Raw genomic sequence first — 25,113 nt, forward strand, 5'->3', positions numbered from 1 at the left:
TCAAAACTGAAGACATTTAAAAACGTTAAATTAGTAGTATTTGCCATGCAAAAACCTCAAATATGGCCAAAAGAAAAAAGACACACAAAATAATTATCACTGGAGACACTCATGCCCCCTTGCTCCTTTCAGACATATTGATACACACACTCTGCCATCGAGGAAGATGAGTCTGAACAGTGTGGGTGCACTGGTATCAGGTATATATGTGTATGTTTCTTATAAATACAGTACAGTTCTGTAAATGTGTTTTTGCTTCATGATTTCCTTCATGTTTTATATTCTCAAGCTTATATTATACAAATAACGTGTATAAAATACACAACATACCAAGTATGGGATGATTGCCAATGTTCTGGTTAAGGCTTCTGGCCAACAATTTATATGGAAAAGTAGGTATGATTCCGTTTTGGGGACTCAAAAGTTACATGCAGATTTTCAATTGTGCACCTCTAAGACTGTATTACCCACAGCTTATATGTAACTGATCAGAGTGTTTTAACTTTGGAACTTTCTGTATAATAAATATTCTGATTTAGAATTATGTCTGAAAAGTGGTATTGACTTTTGCTTTCTGCTGTGAATTCCATGGCTTAATTTAGATTTGCATTTCCATTATGTAGTTTGCCAATTGTTCATGTTTATCCTTGATAAAGACTCTATTTTTTAAGGGCAGCTGGGTGGCTCAGTAGGAAAGCATCTGACTTCAGTTCAGATCATAATCTCAGTTTGTGAGTTCAAGTCCTACTTAGGGTGAGCATGGCTTCCTTCTCTCTCTCTGCCCCTCCCGGGATTCTCTCTCTGTAAAAAAAAAAAGACTATTTTTCTGAGGCCTATGTTAAAAACAAAGGTGTTTCATCGTTTTTTACATTTCTAGAGTTTCTATCCGGTATGCTTTCTCTGATGTTGAGTAAGGCTCAGTTCCAGGTAAAGACGTTGCCAACATTACTGACATTTGTAAGGTATCTCCCCAGGATGTATTAATTCATGTTGAAAACTTGTGATTACAAGTTAAATGCTTTGCCACATTCTTTGTAGTGTAGGGCTTTATTCCATTGCACATTCTCTCATGTTCAGAAAGTCTGTAGTTCTGCTTACAGGCTCTGTCACATTTTATTTTACACTTGCCAGCCTTCTCTCTGCTACATTCTACTTTAGGTTGGAAGTTTTGAGTAGTAGTTAACTGCTTTGCCACACTTTGTAAATTTATAATATTTCTTCCCACTATAAAATCTGCCGTTGGGGCACCTGGTTGGATCAGATGGTAAAGTGTCTGAATCTTGATTTTAGCTCAGGTCATGATCTCAAAGTCCAGACACCAGGCCCCACGATGGGCTCGGCAGATGGGCAGACCCTGCTTAAGATTCTCTCCCCACAACCTGGCTTGCATGGGTACACTCTCTTTAAATGAATGAGTGAATGAATGAATGAATAAGTAAAATCTCTGCTGTTGAGTGAGTTTTGAAGTTAAAAGCTTTGCCAAAGTTACTACATTCCTAAATCTTCTCTCTAGTAAGGATACAATGGTGTATAATAAGATTTGAACTTTCATAAAAGACCTCCCCACATTTATTATTTTTAGGATGGCTCTTTGGAGACTGAGTTCTCTGATGTCTATTAGGATTTGACCCTTGATTACCATTTTTCCCAGACTGTGTTGGTAAGTTCTGTCTCCATTAAAATGCCTCCAGTAATTATGGAAGATACAGGACTCACTAAATACTCCCTATGTCCACAACACATGAAAACTTGCTCCAAACTAAGTATTATGTGATAACTACTGAACAGTGAAATTTGGTTAAAGATCATACCATATTTATCAATATTAGAGACTTTGGAACAAGGGATTATGTGAGTGGAAGAATACGAAACCCACCCAAAAAAAATTTCTCAAATCAATTGTCTTTAGAATTATTATCTTCACTTTTAAATGTCTAACATTCCCAATGTCTCAGTGAATGATTAATCCACTTTTATATATGAAATGCCTACTTTCAGCATGGATTGGGTACCTTTTCAGAGTTTCCAAATGTCCCTTAACAGAATGTGTATGTTTAAAAAATGGATTTTGGGGGCGCCTGGGTAGCTCAGTCGGTTAAGCGTCTGACTTCGGTTCAGGTCATGATTTCACGGTTTGTGGATTTGAGCCCCGCGTCGGGCTATGCTGACAGCTAGCTCAGAGCCTGGAGCCTGTTTCAGATTCTGTGTCTCCCTCTCTCTCTGACCCTCCCCTGCTCATGCAGTCTCTCTCTTTCAGAAATAAATTAAAAAAAAAAAAAAAAAAAAAAAAAGGATTTTGATCCTTATGTTCAAAGACACTGTTCTGCAAATGTAACTGACTTAGGGTGCAGTTTTACTCCAAGTGTTTTATACCCTTGGTCTCTTCTGGCAGAAAGAATCTCATCATGGATAATTGTCCCAGTTTGGTCATATCCATCCTAACACCCTCTGTTCCTTTACCAACCCCCATCATCATCCCTGTCAATGAGTATGAACACTTGGGCCACAGCTTCCTTATCTTCCCATAGCACTCTACAGAATATTCTTTGCCTGTCTTTGCCGACAAGCCTAGGAATTTACGGAGACACAGCAAAAAGACCCAAAACAGGTTATCTTGCTTACTAAACTCACAGGCAGTCATTAAAATACTGATGTGCAAAATCAACACCCATCATAGGACATCAGGAGAATGGAGAAATAGGAAGCATCAGGACACTGCTCCTCCATGGAGACAAATTGACCACATTACCTTTTTTCAGTGCTCCGGACGCCAGTTAGGAGACCAGAGCTCAAGCAGGCAAGTACGAATGAAGAAGCACACTGAAGAGACAAGGACAGTTTGTGACGCTTGCACACAACAGCTGTTCACTCTCCCCCGCACTCCGCAGTAAGACAGTGAGAAAAATCTCAACTCTGCTCAGGAGACAGACATGAGCAATTATCTGGCTGCTTTGCAGCTGCCTGGGGGACTTGTCTTTGTTCTGCGTGACAAGGAACGGAGAGAATGAGAGAGCCCTCTGATGCACCATGGTGGCTGGTGACATAAGCCGTGAGCATTTGTCCAGACACTGGAGACTACAGAGCTGAAGACAGAGAGGAAGGTTATCACAGGCTCTGAAGAAGTAACTCCACTTCTGTAAACTGAGAAATTACAAAAACTCAGACAATACAAATGCCCAGAATACATGTGACAAGCACCAGAAATCTTATTTGGGTTCTCCTATAGAAAGCAAGTTCAGAAGAACGGGCTCAGAGGCTGTTTCTTAAACTCCCAAATGGGAACAGAAGATCACAAAGCATACAAAGTAGAGAAACTTCCAACCAGAGGAACAAAATAAATCTCCAAGACTGACCCTAAATTGAAGAAGAACTATTAATTACCTGACAAAGAATTCAAATAACCATCATAAAGACGCTCATGGGAGAAGGCAAGAAAACAGACGTAACTAAATGATGTCAGGAAGACTATGCGTGGCCAGAACGTAAACCCAAAGAGACAAAAAGCCTAACAATCAACCTAGAAACTGTGAGCTGAAGGGTATAATCACTGAATTTAAAAATACACTACGGAGTCACCAACAGAAGTGATCAAGCAGAAGAAAGAATTAAACAACTTAAAGACCCTTGTTTTAAATTAACTACTGAGAGGAGCCAAGAACAATGTGGACTCATGGGACGCCAACAAGCGAACTCATGTGCATTAAAGGAACCCCATAAGGAGAGGAGAATGAAAGGGGGCAGAGTTTACATGAAGAACTACTATAGGCTTCTACTTCCAACACATGTGGAAAGAGACAAATTCAAAAACTCTGAATTCTAAGTCGGATAAATATCAAGACATGAACACAGTGACACGTTATAATTAACCTATCAAAAGTCACAGATGAAAAGAGAATCTGAAAACAGTACGACAAAGGCATCTCATACAAGAGAGCTGTAAGATTATTGCTGGGATTCTCAGTAGACCTTAGGGGAAAAAGAATATTTTATTATTAGAACAATTCATGTACACATGATACAACATTCAATGAACACTAACCAAGGAACAAAAATCAACAACATGAGTCACAAGTATGCATGTATGATATTCATACAAATATATTTGAGTTAAACTCACATGATCTTAAAATCTACTAAGTGGAAAATTGTCATCCTACCACAAAAAACACAGGCAAAAATGAAATCACAACTAAATTATGTTGTGCAAGTTCACAACAAAGGAAACACATTATTCACAACTGCAAAACCACAGTAAGACAAAACTTAACCCAAAAAAATTCTACATAAAAAACAGATGAGGGGCGCCTGGGTGGTTCAGTTGAGTGTCTGACATCGGCTCAGGTCATGGATCTCACAGTTTGCGAGTTCAAGCCCCACATGGGGCTCGCTGCTGCCAGTATAGAGTCTCCTTCAGGTCCTCTGTCCCCCCTCCTCTTTCTGCCTCTCCCCTTTGCGCACGCTTTCTTTCCCCCCTCTCAAAATAAAATAAACTAAAAAACAAAAAAAAACAAAAAAAAAACCACATTTAAAAAAAATAGTTGAAGGCGCATCTAGGTGGCTCAGTTGGTTGAACATCTGACTTCAGCTCAGGTCAAGATCTCCCTCCCAGTTCATGAGTTCGAGCCCCGCATCGGGCTCTGTGCTGACAGCTCCAAGCCTGGAGCCTGCTTCAGATTCTGTGTCTCCCTCTGTCTGTCCCTCCCCCACTCACACTCTTGTCTCTCTCAAAAATAAACATTAAAATAAAAATAAATAAATGATAGATTAATTTTTAAAAGACAACCTCCTATGTAACTATAATTTTAAACTGTGACTGTGTACCCATAAAAAATAGCATTGTCAATTACTGGTAGGACTTCCTTGATGGTAAAATAACAAACAGTATTCATTAAAAGCAACCATGGAAAGTTTTAATGAAGAGTATTATAAATAAGCCCTGAAAAGACAGTAAAAAACTGTATTGTTATTAGAATATTCCTCCTTGTACAAAGAAGGTGAGGCTATAATCCATTCTTTAGAACCAAGCAGACAGAAAAATAATACCTCTTTTATTTGTAAATAATGAAACACCACCAGAGCTGTAAAAAATGTTGATAATCACTTTAAGAAAAACAAGTATTGGGGATTAAATTCAGAAACACTCCTAGGAAAACAGAAGAGAAACCTATTGGTTATTTTTTTCTGAAGTAAAATTATATATATATATATATATTTTAAATGTTTTATTTATTTCTAGGAGAGAGAGAGAGAGAGACAGCGTGAGCAGGGGAGGGTCAGAGAGAGAGGGAGTCACAGACTGAAACAGGCTCCAGGCTCTGAGCTGGCAGTCAGCACAGAGCCCGACGCGGGGCTCGAACCCATGAACCGCGAGATCATGACCTGAGCGAAAGTCGGACGCTTAACCGACTAAGCCACCCAGGCGCCCCTGAAGTAAAATTATATTATAAAGAAAACTTTTTAAAATATGGCAATTTTACTAATTACCAACTCCTTATAAGCATATGCCAATAACATATCAGAACTTTTGATCTTAAAATTTGGCAATTAATGGAGAGTCTGGGTGGCAGAGGCAGTTGAGCATCCGACTTCTGTTCAGGTCATGATCTCAACCTTTTTGGGTTCGAGCCCTGCCCTGGGCTTGGATGATAGCACGGAGCCCAGAACCCACATAAGGTCTGTGTCTCCCTCTCTCTCTGCCCCCTCCCCTGCTCACTGTCTCTCTCTCCCTCTCAAATAGAAGTAAACATTAAATAAAACTTTAAAAATTCAGAGACTAATCTCATATATAACTAGTCAGAAAACAAAAACACAAATGACAAAGTCACAAGAACTTCATTAAGTTATAAAATGATGCAATTATGAAGAACTATAGTGACCACTGAGACTTCATTACAGGCTGTGTTGTAGCTTCCCTATGGCATTAATTTCTGTAGGAACTCTAGGATAGACATGGATACGTTAAAATTACTTCACCAGTGAGGAATGGAACGCAGAGTGAGAATTTCTAATTTCAGTTAACAGAAAGACAAATGAACTTCTGATAAGAAATAAAGGATTAGATTTTCTCATTTTAGGGACGTGCTTTCTTCTCTGATGAAAATATTGAGCCTCAATTACATATAATTAACATGAAAGGCTCTGTAACAATGGAGAGCATAAACCACAAAACATGTGACAGCTGTTTCATGTTCCCAGGTTTCTGCACCAAACCCCAATATGCCCACCACTACCCTAACACACGTCTCACAGGAGGTAAAGCAGAACGTAGACAGGGCTTAGCATGGAGATCCTCAGAAATATGGAGACTTCCCCAGGGCCCTCAAAGCAATGGAGCAGCTCTCAGAATACAGAGGCCCTCACACCGCAAGGCAAGTCTCCTGGCCCTCACTGTGAACGTGATGGACCATCACTGGAGCTGAAGGAGAATCCTCAAAGAATGTAAGAGCATGATATGTTTTAGATAGCAGATATCTCGCTGGGGAAGGGAGAGACCTAAACCCAGGCTTCTAATTTCCATTCAAGGAGAGCTGCTTAAACCACATTTTAAGGCCTCTCTTCCTCCTTTAAGACTAGACCTCACCTCTGTCATCCGCATCATTCACTCCCACCTACCTGGGGGTATGGCTATGGTTTCCTTCTCGTTCACATCACACAGCTCCTTCTTTTCCTCCAAAAAGATGACCAGGTCTGGCTTTGACACAGCAAGACCTGTTTATTAGAGAAAACGAACAGAGTATTGATGGGGATTCTAACTTTCGACCCACTGTTGTGTTCAGCAGACAGGAGAGGACACCGTGTAGAATTTTTGGAAATGATTTCCCAAAAACCCCTTTACAGCATGCAGGAAGGATTTCTAATGTTCACATCTTGATCTCCGTTTGTAAATACTAGATACAAGGTAGAACTTGGGAGTTAAAGATGTGGGCAGTACCTTGTTATGCCATTCAATGTTTAGAATGGCCACTCATCAACAGAGATGATGGTAACTTAAGGAAGGGGAAGCTGAAGCTGAAAAAGAAACATCATGAAGATATTTCTCTATCTTCAAACCCCTACTTCTTTCCCTTACTGCAGGGATCTGAATTCCAGTCATGCAAAGAGGAAGCTTCCAAGAGAGTCTTCAAAGGAAGGAACGAAAACCCAGAGTGTGATTTGGGAAGCTTAGAAGGAGTTATCCTCACCCAGGAAAAGGAGGTGTCCATAGTTCTCCAACATCACATCCCTGTACAGTTCCCACTGAACGACGTTCAGGCATCCCCACTCCTCCTGAGAGAATTCTATGGCCACATCCCTGAACGTCAGCAGTTCCTGCAATAAATACCACAGTTACCAAGTGGCTACAGGCAGCATTCATAATGGTAACCTAAGATGAAAGAGGGAGTTAATGTCACCAGCTGGACCCAAGACCTGACCTTCGCTGCTTACCTGCATGTACTCACAGATCTTAGTACCTCATTTTTACTTAACCTCTTCCTTCTAACTTATCTTTTACTTCAGGCAAAAAAACCCATGGGCAAACTCCAGTGGTGGAAACAGAAAGTATCCAACAAAAGGTAATGACTGCCCTGAGGAAGAGCTTGGGCTAGCCTAATATGACCTTAACCCCTGACTCCCATCTACTGCAGATGGATCCAAGAGTAATCTAGGAGTGACAGCTGCCATTATTCATTATAATACTAAAATCTCCACCCAAGGAGGAAGAGCACAAGCCTCACTTATGTAACAGGAATGGTGTTACAGACCTGTTTTCCTAAGGCACTTGGTGGACAGTACGCCCACCTCTACGTAAGATGGCAAGACTCCCCTTTCTAAATATCCACCTTAACCCTCAAAAGAAACCATTCCCCCTTCTTCTGTGAGCCTCTGCTTTGGAAACTATTCCGTGTTCTCCTAATTTGCTGAAAATCAAGTTTCCTTTGTGGGACAACCCCGGCTAGTGTATTTCTATCTGTGAGTCAGCAAGGAGTGAGCTCTTGTTAGTACAGTTATGTTAGGAGAACTGGTGCTGGCATAGGTGAGTTCCTTGCTTTATGCAGTGATTTTTAAGACGGTGATGTATTCTAATGTATTCTCTAACTTTGAGATTAGGAGGCTGCCATATGACTCACAAAAACACTATAAATACTGTATTTACCAAAGAGAATTTCTGAAATGAAGGCATCAATACAGGAATACACATTTTAAAATACTGAATTTGTATCAATACAGTAGAAGTTTTGTCTATTTCTTAGATGCAAAGTTTGAGCGGGTTACAAATGTACTTATCAAACTCTAAGGTGAATGAGAATTTCACTACAGTGTACTGAATTGTTAAAATTCAATAAAGATTAAAATTAAATTTAAAAAATTAAAATTAAATTAAAATTGAATTGTTAAAATGCAGATTCTGTTCAGGACTTTTGGGATGGTATCAGGAGTCTGCATTTCTAACAAGCCATTAATTAATTAGCCTTTGGGCCAAGGGATACATTTTTGAATAACAAAGGTAGAACTCCAAGGCAAGAATTCTTGGAGGACTGGGAACTGAATGGGTTTAACTGGCAATTACAGGTTCTACTGGAATAGCAAGAAAGCCAACAATTTAAGTATTTCATACTAGTGAGCATCTAACTTTTTCATAAACTAATGAAGAATAAATACTAATACTCTGAGAACAAAAATATGTGGAAGGGATCAGGCTGTAACTCAGGTTATCTGCCCTAAGGTTGATCTAAAATGACACACAGGTCAGTATACAGAGAGGACCCTATAGAGTTGTTCATAAAGGTGTCAAACCTGAGAAGAGTGATGGAAACACAAAACTGATCTACCTTTTTCCACTTCCTGCGCACATCCATACATTTAGGAAGTAATTATATACACATTAAAAGTGACAGAGTAGAAAACTGTCATGGTGACTTAAATGAAACAACATTTTCAGTGACATAAAACCCATCTCTTTGTGCCTGATGATGCTTCATTTATTCACAAAAATCACACAGAATGAGATAGTGTTTATATCTGAGCCTGGTATGGTGATAGATACAAGCAGTAAACTGTTCACCTTTAGCCCAGAAAGCTGACCTCTAGCCTGTATGGTTTCTTTAAGGATCGAATTCGTGCTTAAGGATCGAATTCTTACATCCCATCGATGGCTAATATTGAAATGAATGACAAACACCAGAAGAACCTTGCAAAAGTAGCTTTCCAAGTAGAAATTCCAAGAAACACTAATAATCTAATACTCGCTACACGTCCCCTTGCCCCGTGAGCACTTAGCATATAACCCCCAGCTTCATACAGCCAATGTGTAGCTCCTTCTGCCCAAGGCTGCTGTTCCCAAGCCACTGAAATAAAATTAGAAACATGCACCATAAAACGTCTCAAGAATTGTTTCTTGACAGTTGTGCTCAGTGATCCCACAATATGGTATTTCACTGATGGGTTTTGTTTCAGTCCTCATTTTTGCTCTATTATACTTCATGATTTTAAGAGACCCGAGCATGTTAACTACGGGATTCTTCTTTTCTTCTCTTGAAATGACAAGTAAGTAAAAGAGAATGTCTGTGACAATAGCGTGGAGTAAAATAAAAGCCTACAGGATGGAGGTATGACTGAACTAGAATCTCCAGTCCCAGAAGTCACCACCTCTACTACACAAACGTTGTCGAGTGGAAACTGAGGCCATGTGGGCCCGGGAACCGAAAGTCAAGACAGAATTCTTGAGACACATTCATTACAAAAAGCTGTTCCCATTAAAGCGTGGGGACAGTTAAGAGCCAATAATCGTCTACTTTCAAGTTCTGGGGTGAGGGAAGCTTGTAAAGGAATTTTCACAGGTTAAAGAGGACTCAGGGGACCCTGAGGGTCTCGCTGTTGTAAAGCTTAGGATGGTTTTTTTTTTTTTTTTTTTTTGGCCTCTACCTGCAAGTTGTCAGGAAATTTTATTTTATCTACGTTTCTTTCACCTTTGTTCTCCTTAACAGAAACTACAAGCAAAGGGAAACTCAGGAGAAAAAAGTTCCCATTTTAAATGTGCTGGCTTCTCCACATTGCTCAGTAAATCCATCTAAGGTCCTCAGGAATGGAACGAGGGAATATATGAATGAAATCTGGAGAGAAGTCTGGCAGAGAGCACCAACCCAAGCCAAAAAAGGGGAACATCAGCTGTAAGGAAGCAAGGTGATGTGTCCAAAGGACATCTGGTCACTGTGTCCTCCTGGCCCCCAAACAGGAATTCAGAATATAAATCTAATTATGGAAAAAGTGGATTTAGCCAAATTTTAATCACATATCACTTCCAGGTCCTAGAATAGCTGGTATATTTTAAATAGAGTAGCTTTTTCACATTCTAAAGACCAAGTCTGCCCTTTTTTATTTGCACAACTCTCGGAGTATTCTGGGCCTCATATCCATCTTGTGTATTTGTTCATTTTCTTAACCCGGGTCTACACAGCTGATAAATCATCCAGATCGGACCTAAATGGGAAGTGTTTTCGTTGACTGAAATCCCAGGACCAGACCCCATCAGCAATAGGAATTCTGGACTCCTCAACTTCCCCTGGGGATCTGTCACAAGGGGAGTATTTTCAATACTTGCAGGACTTTAACTCCAAGGGACAGTTGTTGAGGTCCTCCTGGAAGCCAGGTTGGAAAAGAGAAGTCTCTGGGATATAAAAAAACAGTCCTCTAAAGAACTAAACTTGAGTATGATTTTTGAAAAGGCTTAAAAATTAGGTGAAAACAAAGCAGAAACACCAGGTCTAGAAGAACCAACACTTGCAATTTCTAAAAGCAGGGAATTTCAGGAGAGAAAGAGGACATGGCTTCTGACGTGGGACGCCAGGCTTACCTGAGAACTGGCCATTGTCGTCTTCTTCCACCTCGTCCGCTAGATTTCTTTCCCAGTAGATTTTTGTGGTGAAATCACAGCTGCATCAGGAAAAAAATGCTTTAAAACGCCACCAACACAGCCTCTTCCCCAGTAAACTGCACGCCTGCAGGCAGGACATTGTAATGCAAAAACGACCCAACTTCCTAGTCCTTTGTGTCCTGAGCTATTCAGAAACTCTGAGCTCCTCCTTGCAGACCTATCTCTGAGTTTCGCCTTCTCTGCTTGCAGGGGGCTTCTTCTCCCACAGACACCCCCAACTTAGGCTACAGCGTGGGAGCAGTGAGCTGCACGGCCCTGACCCTCCCCAACTCCTACAGAGGGCACCCCATAACCTCCCCTTGAGCCAAAGACCGCACTCAACTCTCATAAATTAATCGGAAGCCTTCCCGCGGAACCCTGGCCTCATTCTGAATCACCTGATGCAGTTAATTAAAATAACACTTGGGAGGCACCAGGGCGGCTCAGTCGGTTCTGCCTCCGTCTCCCGATTTCAGCTCGGGTCGTGATCCCAGGGTCGCGGGATCCAGCTTTTTGTAGGTTGCACGCGGAGCAGGGAGCCTGCTTAAGAGTCTCTCTCTAGCTCTGTCCCTCCCCCGCTCACGCTGTCTCTCTCTCGCTTGCTCTAAGTCAAGAAAAAAGGGGGAAAAAAAAAACCCCAAAAAACAAACAAACAACACTTGGGGCGCCTGGAGGCTCAGCCGTTCAGCGTCCGTCTCAGTGTGAGCTCAGGTCACGATGCCAGGGTGGTGGGACCGAGCCACGGACGGGTCTCGGCTCGGAGCGTGGAACCTGCTTAACATTCTCTCTCGCCCTCTGCCCCTCCCCCGCTTGCGCATGCGCTCTCTCTCGCTCGCGGCCTCTTAAAAAAATACTGTATAAATAACAGTAAAATAAATAAAATATTGCTATCCTTCCCACCCACACCACTTGACAGAATCCGAGGGGGAAGGGAGCAGATCTCATTTTTCGAACTCCACACGGTTACCCTATTGGGAAGCATTTGGGGAAGTGACCCAGCAAAAAACAGTCATCGAGGGTATGGTCTTTTCCCAGATTTAAATCCACGCCTTCTCCACTGATCAGAGTTTCTGGAAATTTACACATTCTCCCTCTTTTCTCTACCCCGAGGGAGACACTCATTCAAATGCAGCCTCCCCTTATACATGTAAATGCCTCTTACAAAAGGAAATTTACACCAGGTTTCAGAGCTTTCCGTTTGTCTGCTGCATCTTTAAAATAACCAGCCGAAAATAACCCTTATGGCAGAGACATATTTTGTGCTGACAAAATGCTCCCCCTCTTCAGAAGGGAAATGTTTATTTTCCCAAGTCCCTGCCAGTTTTCCAAAGCGAATGTGTATTTTCCACTCCCATCAGTAACATATGGGAATTCTAAAATCTCCGAATTTTGGTGGCAATTTGGGTTTACCTTTTCCCCTTTATTTTAGTCTTTCCAGAAAATATTCAGTGCTTCCTCACTGTAAAATATGAAGTAGTCTTACTACAGTTGTCCTGGTGACTCAAACTGAATACCTTTAAAAGCATAACGCTGCACAAACATAAATATGACTGCACTAAAACAGCACGTCTTGACTTTACACGAAATCCCATTTTTTTCCTCTCACAAACCTCCCCTCCTCCTTTTTTATTTAGCCCTTTTCTTCAGGAAGCCGGTACCACCCAGAAAACGTGATGAACAAGGATGGCAGCACAAACAATTCCTGTCGAAACCGGATAGATCCTGTATTTCTCTACAACTCGCCACCCCCCACCCCCACACCAGCCCCTTCCTCTGGGTGGGCTTGGAATTCTGAGGGCCCTAGCCTGCCTCAGCCTCCTCAGCCTGGCAAAGCAAAAAAAAAAAAAGCTATTATTCCTCTTTATCTCAAACTCTGTCTTCAGTATATTTTGACTCAGGCACAGAGGTCAGTTTTTGACAACAGAATGAATGTGGACGAGAGGAAAACATTTTTCTTGATCTGTTCTCTATTCTTTGGCGGTTCTAATAATTAAAATGATACAAGACAAGTTCACAGAGAAGAAAAGTAATTTCTTAATTATGGGAACCTGGGAACCTCAAGATATATGAGGCTCAAAAGCAAGCAGCTGGTGCTTAAGTGCCATTTTGAATTAAGGAGAAGGGGGTGGGGGGTGAGAATTTCAAAAAGGTGGGAAGTACATTCACAGGAAAAAGAAAAGAGCAAATATTTGTTAAACGTTTGGCATGCCAGGCAGACAATTATTTACGATATAAAAGTTAATCTCTGGTATTAGCTCTTTTCCTGGTAGAGAGATTCCTCATCTAATTTATCCTTGGGATGTATATCAGCCTCAGAAATAAAGGAAACCCTTTCTATGCAGCAACAGAATAAACTTACAGAACGTTTTCTTAAGTTAAATATAAATATAGAGAAAAATATAGACTGCATGAAAGCACATATATGTGGAATCTAAAAGAGACAAGGTTATAAAAGACAACCATGTGTGTTGCCAGGGGCTGAAGATGGGGGAATGTTCAGACTTGTGATCAAATGGTAAAGGATGCAAGATGCATAAGCACTGAACGTTTTCGGCAGGGGGACTAGAGCTAATGGACGCTGAAGATTTGCTGGGAGAGGCTATCCAAGTGTTCTCACTGGGGTGGAGAACAAAGACAACAGAAAAAAGAACAGTCTTCTTGCAGCTTCCAGCCCACTGACAAGTTGCTGAGACAGGCGGGGTGACTTTCCCCCAGGAGCGCAACTGCCTCAATGTGGACACTTTGCCGAGGGCAAAAGGCAAACCTTAGTTTGACATTAGCCCAACTCCAGGAGCCTGTAAATTCTCCTTTAACGTATACAAACCACTTGGGAACCTTCCTTTATCTTTACCCCCCAAGATATATGGTAGCAATGATCCTCCAAACTTATGGCCCGCTGATAGATATCTGAAGGGTCTCATGACCGAGGCTTTACTAGACGGTAAAAAAATGATCTTCACCTAATAACAGCTAGACCTTGAAATAACAGCAAGGTCCTTGAAACCTTGCTTCCAAATTCCTTAGAGACTTCAGCTGTCCCTATCCCCACCCCCTCCCAACTTGAAAGTGTATCACTGGCCACTGCTACTAACCCCAGTGCGGCTACACAGGTCCTGTCTTGCTTTAATAAAACCATGCTCTTTACACAGGAGATGTCTCCAGAATTCTTTTTGTGTGTTTACTCCCAAACCCCAAGATCTTCACAGCATCACCACAAATACACAGAAAATCTTAACTGCGGGAGGTGAGGGATGTGCTTATTAGATCCACTGAGGTAATTACTTTGTGAGCAGGACCCAAGGGTGCAAGAGCACGGGCTCCAGTGGCCCCAGACAGACCCACTTCTGCCACTCACGGCTGACAAAGTCCAAGAGCAAAGGAAGAGGACTTTGGCTGCCTCCATGTTGACTTCAAACTTTCCCAGTGGGTTCCTTCCGGCTTGTCTCCTGGCTCAGGAGGGAGCCCCTGAGGACAAAGCCCCCTGAGGGGAACTGGAACTACCCGCTCAAGCCATAGGGACTGCCCTGGGCCAGGAAGACCCCAGCCCCGAGTGACTCCTAGACACGGACACCTTTACCTTTCACTGACCACCTGCAGGTACGCACTCACTCTCGGCCCATCTGCCTTACATAAGCCTGAAGTATTTCCAGCACATTGGACACAGTCTTTGAGACCTTAATCAGCTCTCTTCCCAGTGTCGGCCTCCCTGAGGTAACTCCCTTTGTTTCACCACCTCTCATCTCTCTGCCTTTGGATTTTGTCAGGAATAAGTGGCCACACCTGGTCTGTGCGGGGCCTGGAGACAGGAGCTCTTGCACCCCTCCCTGCACAGCAGCACCCCTCCCTGCACAGCAGCACCCCTTCCCTACACAGCAGCACCCCCTCCCTGCACAGCAGCACCCCTTCCCTGCACAGCAGCACCCCCTCCCTGCTCAGCAGCCAACAGCAGAGGGATGAGCGGGGAGACAACCAGGAGGAAGCTTCTTCAGGGAGGCCCACACCGAGAAGGCCGTGTACTCACATCTTAAACACTGTCTTCCAAACTACCGGAATAGTATCAACCTTCTAACAGGAAACCGATCTTTTCAAATTAAACAACATGCTCAAATGTGAGGACATTACTAAGGGAAATAGAGGAATCAGACAGACACTGAATTTACTTACGTGACTAACCTAAGGTAGAGAACCTCATGAGAAAAGGAAGAAATGAAGGAAAGGAGAAAACAAGGAATGTGGAAGCAAAAAAAGAAGAAAGGAAGAAAATGTAATTGCTGGGGTTTCAAACAGATACAAACGTGGAAGGGGGCGCCTGGGTGGCTCAGTAGGTTAAGCATCCGACTCCTGGTTTCAGCTCAAGTCATGATCTCAGGGTTCATGGGTTTGAGCTTCACGTTGGGATCTGCACTGTCAGCGCACGTCCCAATGAGTGGCTCAAACCCATGAACCATCAGATCGTGACCTGAGCAGAAGTTGGAAGCTTAACTGAATGAGCCATCCAGGTGCCCCCAAAGACATTTTTAAAATGAACTGCTATCAAAAAAAATAAAAAGAAAAAAACAAAAAGAATTTATCTCTAAGGAACTATTTACAACCACACGTTATCCATTAATACTCTGTAAGGTTTTAAATTCACAAATCATGCATTTGGATAAGAATCTAGAGTTGGGGACACCTGGGTGTCTCAGTCACTTAAGCATCCAACTCTTTTTTTTTTTTTTTAATATTTTTATTTATTTCTAGGAGAGAGAGAGACAGCGTGAGCAGGGGAGGGTCAGAGAGAGAGGGAGTCACAGACTGAAACAGGCTCCAGGCTCTGACCTGGCAGTCAGCACAGAGCCCGACGCAGGGCTCAAACCCACGAACTGCGAGATCATGACCTAAGCGAAAGTCGGACGCTCAACCGACTAAGCCACCCAGGTGCCCCTTAAGCATCCAACTCTTAATTTTAGCTCAGGTCATGATCTGAAGGTTCGTGAGTTCAAGGCTCACACTGGACTCTGTGCTGGCAGCTGGAAGCCTGCTTGGATTCTCTCTCTCCTCTCTCTCTGCTCCTCCCCACTCATGCTGTGTCTCTCTCTCAAAAAATAAATAAATAAATAAATAAATAAATAAATAAATAAATAAATAAAGCTTAAGGTGTCAAAGGCTTTGTCCTCCCCTCTTTTCAAAATAATAGGGCAGAAGGGCACCTGGGTGGCTCAGTCGGTTAAGCATCAGACTTCGGCTCAGGTCATGATCTCGCAGTTCATGGGTTCAAGCCCCACATCAGGCTCTGTGCTGACAGCTCAGAGCCTGGAGCCTGTTTCAGATTCTGTGTCTCCTTCTCTCTCTGTCCCTCCCCTGCTCACATTCTCTGTGTCTCTTAAAAATAAACAAACATTAAAAAATAAAATAAAATAAAAATATAAACAAACATTTAAAAAAATGAAAAAAAAAAAAAAACCCCAAACAATAACAAAAGCAAAATAATAGGGCAGAGGGGTGCATGAGTGGCTCAGTTGGTTGAGCATCCAACTGCAGCTCAGGTCACCATCTCACAGCAGTTTGTGAGTTCGAGACCTCCATAGGCCTCTGTGCTGACAGCTCAGAGCCTGGAGCCTGCTTCAGATTCTGTGTCTCCGTCTCTCTCAGCCACTCCCCAACTCACACTCTGTCTCTGTCTCTCTCAGTCTCAAGAATAAACAAACATTAATTTTTTTTTTAAATAATAGGGTAGGTTTGTCTTTTTTTAGTAAAGCACATGCAGGCTGAGTCCTAAAAGAGAACTTTGGAATCCAGTTTCAGCAATACCCAGCAAACTCCAAGCAATCATCATAATTGGTGCTTACTTTTAGGACTGGGGAAGTTCAGAATGTCTTTGATTATACTTGGATCCAAATCTAGTCCTTGTTCTGACAGCAGGTGCCCTAAATATCTAGCCTGAGTCTGAGCAAATGGCAGTACTTTTTTTTTTTTTTTGTGAGACTTTATGTCTCTTTAATGCCAGGAGTTTTAACAGATAGAAGATGTCTTCATGGGAACAAGCTTGAGAAGTGAGCAGAGAAGCACATCACGTAGACCCCGTAACAAAGGAGAACCTGCAGGAAACATGTCATCCAAATCAGCCTTCGAGGTTTGTGACCGACAGGAAAATAGGATGGACACTGTACGCCTGAGGGATTACCGACCAGGTGTGCTGCCATTTCTCCCAAGTGAAGGCAAAAATACTGAGTATCCTTATCAACTGGAATATTCTATTCTATTTTAAGGTTTCTTTTGTTTGAGAGACACAGAGAACATGCTCGTGGGGGAGGGGCAGAGTCTGCACAGAGCCCGAAGGTGAGCTCCAACTGTGACATTGTTGTGACATGCTGAGCCGGCATCAACACTTGGAGGCTCAACGGAGCTCAGTCGCCCCTCAATTGGAATATTTGGAAAAGCGCGGCAGAGGTCAGTTACACTGAACATGTGCTCAGTGAGAAGTGACGTCACTAGCGCATGGGTTGGAACGGGATGCTGACAGTTAACGAATGTTATTTGTTGCTCAGAGGTCATGGAAAAACCTCATCCTCCACCTTTGGGTTTTCCAGAGGCAAAAAGGGGTGTTGAAAGGACTGGTGTTGGGGATAAGGAGGCCCTGAGCCTTACAATCCTCCAGCACGGGCCTGGTGCCCTCAAGACTTCTCTAACTGTAGGGCAGTCACTCTACGCAGAAATTGGGGGATCTACTTGAATCCTGACGGGTGATGCTGCGTGGATTGTGCCCGCAGCAGCTGGACATTTTCTTCACAAAGAAGATGGTAGCTGATCCACTAATAAATTCTCTGAACCCCTGACCTCACCTATAATGACGTTAGGCCCAGAGCTCAGCAAACCTGCTGCACGGTCATTGCTCCCCCTTGTTCCCAACTGCGGTTCCTACTGTCAAATTCTAGAGGTATTGTCTTCCCCTTTTGGGAAAAAGAAACTCTGGCATGGTATTTGTCAAAGAAACCTCAGCCCCATGAATGGGGCTGATGAACTAAGGACAAAAGGATGTGTGACACTCAAAGATCTTAGACACAAGGAATAGGTTCAAACACAGGGACACATTGATATTTAATAGAAACCTGTATTATTTGAACTGTTGAGGCCTCTGAGGCAGCGGCTGCTTGACAGCAGTAGGCCTGAGCACTGAGGGTGTAGCTCAGGTGTCAATATGGACAGAGACAGATGTGTTCTGTAGACAAATCTGTTCCCAATGTTTCTCCAAGTCAACTGAGAGGGAAGACTGGGAACAGCCCCTATCTCCTTGGAGGCCTGTCACTGGAATCAGGAGGATATTGAAAATGTTGGCCAAGGGGCACCTGGGTGGCTCAGTCGGTTAAGCATCTGAATCTTGGTTTCTACTCAGGTCATGATCTCACGGTTTGTGGGTTCAAGCCCCACATCGGGCTCTGCAATGACAGTAGACAATCTGCTTGGGATTCCCTCTCTCTGCTCCTCCCCTGCTCTCTCTCTCTTTTGTCCAAAATAAATAAATAAACTTAAAAAGAAAGAAAGAAAGAAAAAGTTGTCTAAAGAGCTGAAGTTATCTGAGGCTCTTAAATTTGTAATGCTCTTTTTCCCCAATGTCCTGGTTCCTTACAGTGATTGCAGAAACAAGGCTTCCGGTTTTGTTTAGGGGCATTCATTTGCTGGAGTTGAATACCAAAAGTGTTTAGCTCTCTATTCTCTAAGGGTCTTATCCAGGGTGAGAGCAAATCAATTTGCAAAGCTAATTAAATCTCTATCTCTAGGGGACACAGTGCCATTCCATCCTGATCCTTTTAACTACAAGGGAAAGATCCTGGACCAGTCCATTAATAGAACATAGTTAAAACACTATGAACTAGAACTAGAACACTACTACATTGGTGGATTCCACATCTAAAGACCAGAATTTTCTGTAAAGAAAAGTTGCACTCAGAAACAAAAAAATCTAAAAGGCAACCAACAGGATGGGAGAAGACATTTGCAAATGACATATCAGATAAAGGGTTAGTATTCAAAATTTACAAAGAACTTATCAAACTCAACACTCAAAAAAAAACAAATAATCTAGTGAAGAAATGGGCAAATGACATGAGTAAACGGTTTTCCAAAGAAGACATCCAGACAACTTACAGACACATGAAAAGATGCTCAACATCACTCATCGTCAGGGAAATACAAATCAAAACCACAATGAGATACCACCTCACCCCTGTCAGAATGGCTAAAATTAAGAACTCAGGCAACAACAGATGTTGGTGAGGATGTAAAGAAAGAAGATCTCTTTTACACTGTTGGTGGGAATGCACACAGGTGCAGCTACTCTGGAAAATAGTGTGGAGGTTCCTCAAAAAATTACAAAGAGAACTACCTTACAACCCTGCAGTTGCACTACTAGGTATTTATCCAAGGGATACAAAAATGCTGATTCGAAGGGGCACATACACCCCAATGTTTATAGCGGCACTATCAACAATAGCCAAATTATAGAAAGAGCCCAAATGTCCATTGACTGATGAATCAATAAAGAAGATATAGTATATACACACATTCAGCAATCAAAAAGAATGAAATCTTGCCATTTGCAACAATGTGGATGGGACTAGAGTGTATTATGCTAAGCAAAATAAGTCACTCAGAAAAGATCAATATCCTATGATTTCACCCACGTGGAATTTAAGAAACAAAACAGATGAACATAGGGGAGGGAAGGAAAAAGAAAATAGAAACAGAGAGAGAGGCAAACCAGAAGAGTCTCTTCAATATAAAGAAAAAACGAGGGTTCCTGGAGGGGTGTTGGGTGAGAGTATGGGCTAAATGGGGGATGGGCATAAAGGAGGGCACTTGTTGGGATGAGCACTGGGTGTTATAAGTGATGAATCACTAAATTCTATTCCTGAGATCAAAAAAGGAAAAAAAGAAATCACAATTCCTTCTTAATGATACAGAACAAATAGGGTTAATGGGGGAGGTGGGTGGGAAATCAGGTAGATGGGTGACGGGCATTAAAGAGGGCACTTATGACGAGCACTGGGTGCTGTATATAAGTGACAAACCACTGAATTCTACTCCGGAAACCAATATTCCTCTGTATATTAACTAACTAGAATTTAAGTGTTGGGGAGGAGTGGGGAAGGGGAGGGGAATGGAGGGGGATGTGATGGGAAGGGACAGGAGGGGGAGGGGAAAGGAGGGAAGGGAAAGAAAGGGAGGGGAGGGGAGGGAGGAAGTTGGACTTGATTGTAATCATCATGAAGGGATTCATAGGGCTTTTGTGCACAAGACTGAATTTTGTTCCGACCCACAGGATTGGGAAAAGTCTTTATAAATGACAGGTGGGGTCTTCCAGGGACGCTTCTAGCATCTTACCTAAAGTTACCAGTCAGTTTCTTTAGATCCTATCTATGATGTTCCCAGTGGGTGTTCCCATCCAGTGTATGGCCTGGCTCTAGCCAACAACCAAGCTGTTGAGAAACCAGGTTGGGAAGGTTGAATAACCATGTTAAATTCTTCAACAAACCTATGGGCATCCTTAGTCACTTTAGGGAACTCTTTCACTATGGCTCAAAGTTCAGCCTTACTCCAGAGAACATAAGAAACTTTGGGCCAATCTAGATCCTTAGAGGACTCATCCTTACTTTTAAAAAAACTTTTTTTTAATGTTTTAATTATTTCTGAGAGAAAGAGACAGCATGAGCAAGGGAGGGTCAGGGAGAGAGGGAGATGCAGAATCTGAAGCAGGCTCCAGGCTCTGAGCTAGCTGTCAGCACAGAGCCCGATGCGGGGCTCGAACCCACGAACTGTGAGATCATGACCTAAGCGAAAGTTGGACGTTTAACCGAAGGAGCCACCCAGGTGCCTCGGAGGACTCATCTTTAAAGGGGCAGATTTTAAGGGATGGATTTTAAGGCAGATTTTAAGGCAAAGGGATGGAAAGAGAGTGGAGATGAGGAAGGAAGAAGACAGAGGAAGATGGTACTGGGGGTGGGACCTGAGCACAAATGGCTTCTTAGTGTTTGATGAAATCGAAGGTGGGCAAGAGGATGAAAAGTCAGCAGCTCTTTTTTGTCCTTGTAATGGTTTGCTTACCTTATTTCATTGAAAAATTATATACATGTAAGAATGAGGCAAGATTATATTCCCAATAGGGTTTGGAACCTTCAAAATACCAAAATAAGAAATCCTATTCCATTTTGTTGATTTCAGAATCATAGCTGTGCAACTCAGCTTTGATTAACGCAACTTTGGAAAGTTCAAAGAATCTAGTAATGGCCACTGAAATTCTAAATTTTCTCTGGTTAAGTCTGTCCAGATGCCCAAGCAAAAGGAAAGTATTTTTTATTTTTTTTTCAGAGAGAGACAGAGAGAGAGAGAGAGAGAGAGAGAGAGAGAGAGAGAGAGAGAGAGAGAAGGTGCCAGGGGCAGATACAGAGGGAGACAGAGAATCCAAAGTGGTCTCCACACTAACAGCAAAGGGCCCAATGCAAGGCTGGAACCTTGAGATCAAGACCTGAGCTGAAGTTAGATGCTTAACCGACTGAGCCACCCAGGTGCCCCGGAAAGTATGTTTTAAACATAAGGAAGGTGTCTTTTCCTTCAGCTGGAATAGAGGAGGAGCATCCATGAGCAAGATCAAGTCCATGGAAGATGAGTCCAGTTGACTACCAGTGGTATGGAGAGAGAGCTCCTCCTGCGAAAACCCGATTCCATTTTAGTGAGGTATCCCATTATAATTTTCAGTTAGAAAGGAAAATTTGCTTTGTTCAGGAGGCTGGTCAACATGGTGGACTATGTCCAAAGACAACTTACAAAGTCACATAGCAAGCGGGGAGTTTTTAAAGGGAAGGCACACAGAACTAGTGAGCACTGACGTGCAGAGGAAGCCTGTCACAATGCTGGATCATTCTCAGTATGATTTCGAGACTTACTGGCATCAGAAAAGGCCACTGTCTACCATGGTCAAGCTTGATCTTCTAGGAACACTGAGTCCCTTGTCTCCCCAGCATCAGTGGTCTGTTGAAATCTCAAAGAAGCTACAATTGTGAAGGCATAAGCTAGTGAGCGTAGGTCAGTGGGTTAGATGTATGCAGCCATTGTAATGCTTGAAACAGTTATAGTCTGAGAAAGTCTGTATTTGGAAAATAACACCGATACATTATTAAGTGTTCATTGAGCTTTCACTCTGTGCACACACACAGGTTACATGGTGCTGTGCTGGGTACCTCAGAAACATGTATGTGGGTTAATCTTCATAATACTTCAGGGCTTGAAGATAGGTGTCCCTTATTTCTCCCAGAACGGAGATGCTAGGCCCTGACTTTCTGTTTCTTTTTTCCCCTTAACATTGATTGTATAAAATTGGAGCAAAATATGGATTGGAGGAAGATACAAAAGATTGAACTGGAACTTAACAAGTTCTGATTGTTGACTAAAAATCAAACTGGCAGGGTGCCTGGGTGGCTCAGTCGGTTGAGCCTCTGACTTCACCTCAGGTCATGATCACATGGTTCATGGGTTTAAGCCCCATGTCAGGCTCTGTGCTGTCAGGTGGAGCCTGGAGCCTGTTTCAGATTCTGTGTCTCCCTCTCTCTCTGCCCCTCTCCTGCTCATGCTATGTCTCTCTCCCTCTCAAAAATAAACATTTAAAATTTTTTTAAAAAAAAATCAAATTGGCATGAGATAAACAGGAGAAAGTAAAATTTGAACTGTACATAGAGATTCCACACAGATGTAAAAATTGCAAAGACAGACAAAATAAAATAAATATGTATTTGAGGAGAAGAAAAGTAGGAGCCTGGGACTTCAAGAGAAGAAAGGCACTTCATCAAAAGATGAAAGAGAGGAAATATTTGGTAAATAAGTAAGTCTCTTGAGCTACTAAAAAAAAAAAAAAATAGGGCATAGAGGCTTTTGCTCAAACAGGCCTTCCTAGGTCCTCGTTGTTAATCACACCTAGTTGATAATAATATATTTGTGTGTGGTGATAGCAATCATCCTGGGGCGGGTTCTCTATCTAAATTCTTTTTAGGCAATGAAGTGGGAGATAAGGACGTTTCCTGAATCTGCTAGACATTCGTTGCTTTTTAACTCAAAATGAGCTTTCTGCCAAAGAGGTCTGTCAAGGGGTAGCCTGGGCTTGGTCCATACAAACTGGAGGATACTTTGTTGTATTAAATACAACACACAGAAAACAATACTTTATGAAATCACACAGAATCTTAAAAAAGTTAAAACCATCAAAATGAGTATTAGAATATTAGAAATGTTGAGATAGTGGTCCAGTGAAAATGTGAAAGTTAGGGGTGCTTGGGTGGCTCAGTAGGTTAAGCATCTAACTTCAGCTCAGGTCATGATCTTGTGGTCCATGGGTTCAAGACCCGTGTTGACCTCTGTGCTGACCGCTCAGAGCCTGGAGCCTGCTACAGATTCTCCCACTCTCTCTCCCTTCTCCTACTCATGCTCTGTCTCTCTCACTCTCAAAAATGAATGTTAAAAAAAAAAGTCTAAGTTAGTAGTGGGAGCCCTCACTAAAATGGAGTCAAATTATTTCAGCAGGGGGAGCTCTCAAACCCTATCACTCATAGTCAATGGCAGATCCCAAAGAAAAGGTCTTGACCTTCCACAAACTTGACCTTGGAGGTAGATTATACTCTACTATTCCAGCCAGAAGAAGAGATGTTTTTCTCATTTCTCCCAGGCAACAGCTCAACCAATGAAATTCCACCGTCCTTCAAACTACCAATTTGACTTGAATTTATAACAGACTTCTAATTTATAACAGTCCCTACCAAAGGACTTGAATTTATAACAGACTTCCCAGCTTACTCCTCATCTCCTCAAAAAAGCATGACTCTTGTTTCTTCCCTGGACTTACCTATGGTTTTGCTGCAGCCCATATGTCCCTAATTACAATTCATTGTTATTCCCAAATAAGCCATTCTTTTGCTGGTAAAATAACCGGTAGTTTTTTCTTTTTTTTTAATGTTAATTTATTTGTGAGTGAGAGAGAGAGAGAGAAAGACAGTGTGAGGGGGTAAGGGCACAGAGACAGGGAGACACAGAATTCGAAGCAGGCTCCAGGCTCTGAGCTGTCAGCACAGAGCCTGATGTGGGGCTTGAATGCATGAATTGTGAGATCATGACCTGAGCCGAAGTTGGATGCTTCACTGACTTGAGCCACCAAAGCACCCCAGGAGTTTTTCATTTTTAAGGTTAAATGTTACAAAGTTCACTTACACTGATGAATCAGTACTGGATTTCTAATGTACAGCAAAGTGGCTATCATGTATATTGCACACTTGTAACTTGCTAGGAAAGAACATTTAAAGTGTTCTCACGACACACACACAATTCTTCACTCTGTGGGTTGAGGGACAGGCTCATTAGGTGGATTGCGGTAATGGTTCTGTAGGCAGATAGGGGTCTACAGAAAAAGGAAGACTAGGCATAGACTTCTTAACATAAGAGAAGTCGCTTTAGGCCCCCAGCCATGTTATGATCCATGCCAGCATGACTTACTCAAAGCATATGTTTGATGAACATCGTGGGATGTCAAAATTACAGAAAAGTTGACATAAATAGTTAACAATTTTAAGGCAGCCAAAAATGTAAACACAAATAGGCACCTCCAGGCCAGGAGATAGTCTAGCCATATCAGAGTAAATAAATCCTTAAGAAACAACATACGCATGGGGCACCTGGGTGGCTCAGTCAGTTACGTGTACAATTTGGGCTCAGGACATCATCTCACTGTTTGTGGATTTGAGCCCCACATCAGGCTCTGTGCTGACAGCTCAGAGCCTGGAGCCTGCTTCAGATTCTGTGTCTCCCTCCCTCTCTACCTCTACTTTGTTGGCATTCTGTCTCAAAAATAAACATTAAAAAATTAAAAAAGAAAAAAAAAGCAGCCTATGCAAACAAACAAAACAAAACCAAAAAAACCCACTCCGACTCACAATTAACTGCAAAGCAGAAAAATCCATCTCCATGTAATAGATAGCTTTCCAGAACCAAGAGGTAAAGAGACATTCTGACACCACCGACAGAGAAGAGCTGAGGTCTACAGGAACAAACCTTGTTACTTTTCCCTCGTTTACTGCCACTACACAAATTCCATTTAGAATTCCTTACTAACTGAAAGCCCAAACAGTGGTTTCCTTTATGCTCTCAAGTCCATACATTTATGGTCTCTTTCTCTACAAAGTATAAAAACGACTTGCACTGGTCATGTC

General features: G+C 42.3%; 1 protein-coding gene across 1 annotated transcript in view; it reads right to left on the reverse strand.

Annotated features, from left to right (window-relative positions):
- The window catches only part of LOC120239712 (zinc finger protein 30 homolog), a 78,238-nt gene that overhangs the window by 10,431 nt on the left and 42,694 nt on the right, over positions 1–25,113 (reverse strand). The window contains exons 3-5 of the mRNA XM_039244144.1: positions 10,832–10,911; positions 7,182–7,308; positions 6,613–6,708 (exon numbers count right to left, since the gene is read on the reverse strand). Of these exons, the coding sequence (XP_039100075.1) occupies positions 6,613–6,708; positions 7,182–7,308; positions 10,832–10,846 (238 nt within the window). The 5' untranslated portion in view covers positions 10,847–10,911. The remainder of the gene's footprint in view (positions 1–6,612; positions 6,709–7,181; positions 7,309–10,831; positions 10,912–25,113) is intronic.

This window comes from Hyaena hyaena, unplaced genomic scaffold, assembly GCF_003009895.1.
Source record: "Hyaena hyaena isolate Hyena2069 unplaced genomic scaffold, ASM300989v1 scaffold_235, whole genome shotgun sequence".
NCBI classification, from domain to species: Eukaryota; Metazoa; Chordata; class Mammalia; order Carnivora; family Hyaenidae; genus Hyaena; species Hyaena hyaena.